General features: G+C 34.2%; 1 protein-coding gene across 4 annotated transcripts; it reads left to right on the top strand.

Annotated features, from left to right (window-relative positions):
• Positions 1-246: 246 nt before the first annotated feature.
• Positions 247-2,216, top strand: LOC129571335 (glutathione S-transferase 1-like). Of its 4 annotated transcripts, none has more exons than XM_055451122.1 (4): positions 303-383; positions 835-980; positions 1,148-1,312; positions 1,377-2,216. In XM_055451122.1, exons 3-4 carry the CDS (start codon positions 1,166-1,168, stop codon positions 1,902-1,904), a joined length of 675 nt encoding a protein of 224 aa, XP_055307097.1. In that variant the 5' UTR covers positions 303-383; positions 835-980; positions 1,148-1,165; the 3' UTR covers positions 1,905-2,216. The 4 variants fall into 4 exon arrangements, with proteins under 4 accessions (XP_055307098.1, XP_055307097.1, XP_055307100.1 ...); XM_055451125.1 differs by having other exon boundaries at positions 835-1,011; XM_055451123.1 differs by lacking the exon at positions 835-980 and having other exon boundaries at positions 247-383.
• The last annotated feature ends 67 nt before the right edge of the window (positions 2,217-2,283 follow it).

Here is a 2,283-nt window from a genome sequence, read left to right as displayed (position 1 = left end):
ACTTTCTTGAAATTTGGAATTGAGCTTTCATTAAAAATTCATAAAAACCATTGGAAGAAGTTCATTGTAACAGTGTAACATGTTTTGCTTCACCACAGTGAGCAATATGGTGATAAGAAACGTTGCATACTCAAGATAATTCTCATGAGTTTGATATGTTTAATTTCTTTTCACTCGCGCACTTTGTTTACGGCATCGCTGAAGCTGTATATGTGAGTTCGTTGATATCGGCGCAGAGACGAGTGCGGCCGATTTGTCTCGACTGAAAATAAACTGAAGCAGACACCAACTCAGTTAGACTCAGTTGTAGATCGAATGCCATAGCGAACAGTTGATGGTGCATCACTTGGAAGTTGTGCATTGTGCAATTAAAATAGGGAGTGGTTCGTTTGACTTCAATTTTATTTTTGTTCTTCAAACATTTTTATTGCCTTTGATAACGTGTATAGTGAAAAGTTTTCTTTTTTTTTATCATGACTTCGTTTGTTATTTATAATTTTTATTAAAAAATTGAATAAAATTTATCAATTCAGCTTTCGATTAGTGCGATATCAGATAGAAAGGTAGATTGCAACGGACCAATCGAATATTAATTGAAAGTGCTCCTTTACGGCAACATAGAATTAATTATGGATTCAACGCAATGAAATAACAAAAATTGCGATTTATTTTGCTCAAAGTCATAGCCTCCTGATAACGATTAGTGTTTGTAAAATTTTGTTAGTCGATCACTTTTAGTTGATTAATTCGTAATTATTTTTTTCGTTGTAGTTTGTACCTTTTATAATCCTAAAATTCAATTTCTATTGAACTTGTCAATTATTTACCTCATAGAAAACAAGTCGATCTTATACGTGTAATAATAGATACGTTGAGTCCACTCAAAATTACAAACACGTAGATCTGATGATTCGGTTCAGTGGCGGCTAGCAGTTCAGTGTGTACACTATTCAGTGAACAGTCAACGTTTTCATTGCCAAGTGTGTTTTAATTACAACGGAGTAGTAGCTAGTGAAGTTTAGCGTTATATTATACACAATAAAAATTCATTGATTGCATATCCATGAATATGAATTAATAAATAGAAAAAATACATATTGAATGTCAATTTCACTTCTAATTTCACGTTCGTTTCGGTTATTTCCAGAAATAAAACCGATCAATCATGTCAAACAAGCCAATTTTGTATATGCACACCTTTAGCCCACCATCTCGGGCGGTTTTAATGACTGGAGCAGCGCTTGGCATTGAGTTCGAGTGTAAAGTGGTAAATTTGTTGGAATTTGCGCATTTGGAACCCAAGTTTGTCAAGGTATTTACATTCAATGTCACTTGAGTCAAAAGTAATTTGACCTAATCAAAAATTCTATTCCTAGCTCAATCCACAACACACCATTCCGTTTCTCGATGATAACGGCGTGCTGATAGCTGATAGTCATGCAATTTGCGCATATTTGGTTGGGAAATACGGCAAAGACGATTCACTTTACCCAAAAGACTTGGCGAAACGCGCTCAAGTAGATTCTCGTTTGCACTTTGACTCTGGCCATCTCTTCGCTCGATTGCGATTTTTGTATGCACCAATTTTGTACTGTAAGTCTTCCGAAATGCCTGAGGATCGTATCCAGAATATACAAACGGCTTGGGATATTCTGGAACGATTTCTCTCCGAAACACCATACGTTTGTGGCAATGATTTGACCATTGCCGATTTATGTTTGGTCGCAACTGCATCCTCTTTGACTGATATCGTTCCGTTGGACCCAGTCAAACACTCTAAAATCAAACAATGGATCGATCGATTGTCACAATTACCATACTATGAAGAGGTCAACGCAATCGGAGCTAAGGGATTACAAGCGGCCATACGTAAATTGCTGAAAAAGAATGCAGAATCGAAGTAAAAACAAGTGAATAAGTGAAATTTCGACAATTCCTAATGGAATTAGGTGTGTCAATTAGTTTTTCCACATGAAATTCGATATTGAATTGAAAATTATCAATCATTGTCACAATGACTGAGGTGTGTCATGTGTCATTTTATTTTTGAATGTAAGTGATTACACATTTGACAAAGATAACTTTCAGCGATTCTTGAAGAAAAAATCAAAACAAACTTGAGAAAATACTGGAATAATTAAAAAAAAAAGTTTGAAGAACGAAGAAAAACAAAATGAGATTGAAAAAAATAAAACAAACTTTGATGAATTAAGACAAACTCATTATTTTCTTTTATAATTAAAAGTTTGCGAAAAATAAAAGATCTATGATTTGAAAAAAAAA

This window comes from Sitodiplosis mosellana, unplaced genomic scaffold (genome assembly GCF_009176505.1).
Source record: "Sitodiplosis mosellana isolate CC-2019 unplaced genomic scaffold, AAFC_SMos_1.0 Smas_scaffold_2033, whole genome shotgun sequence".
NCBI classification, from domain to species: Eukaryota; Metazoa; Arthropoda; class Insecta; order Diptera; family Cecidomyiidae; genus Sitodiplosis; species Sitodiplosis mosellana.
The sequence above is the reverse complement of the archived record's forward strand: the minus strand, read 5'-3'. Positions and strand labels throughout refer to the sequence as shown.

What these genes read in the sequence shown, in the direction of transcription:
- LOC129571335 (XM_055451123.1), top strand. Translation starts at nt 1,166, where the DNA reads ATGTCAAACAAGCCAATTTTGTATATGCACACCTTTAGCCCACCATCT. An exon ending in TGGAACCCAAGTTTGTCAAG is followed by an intron (nt 1,313 to 1,376) that starts GTATTTACATTC and finishes TTCTATTCCTAG; the next exon opens with CTCAATCCACAACACACCAT.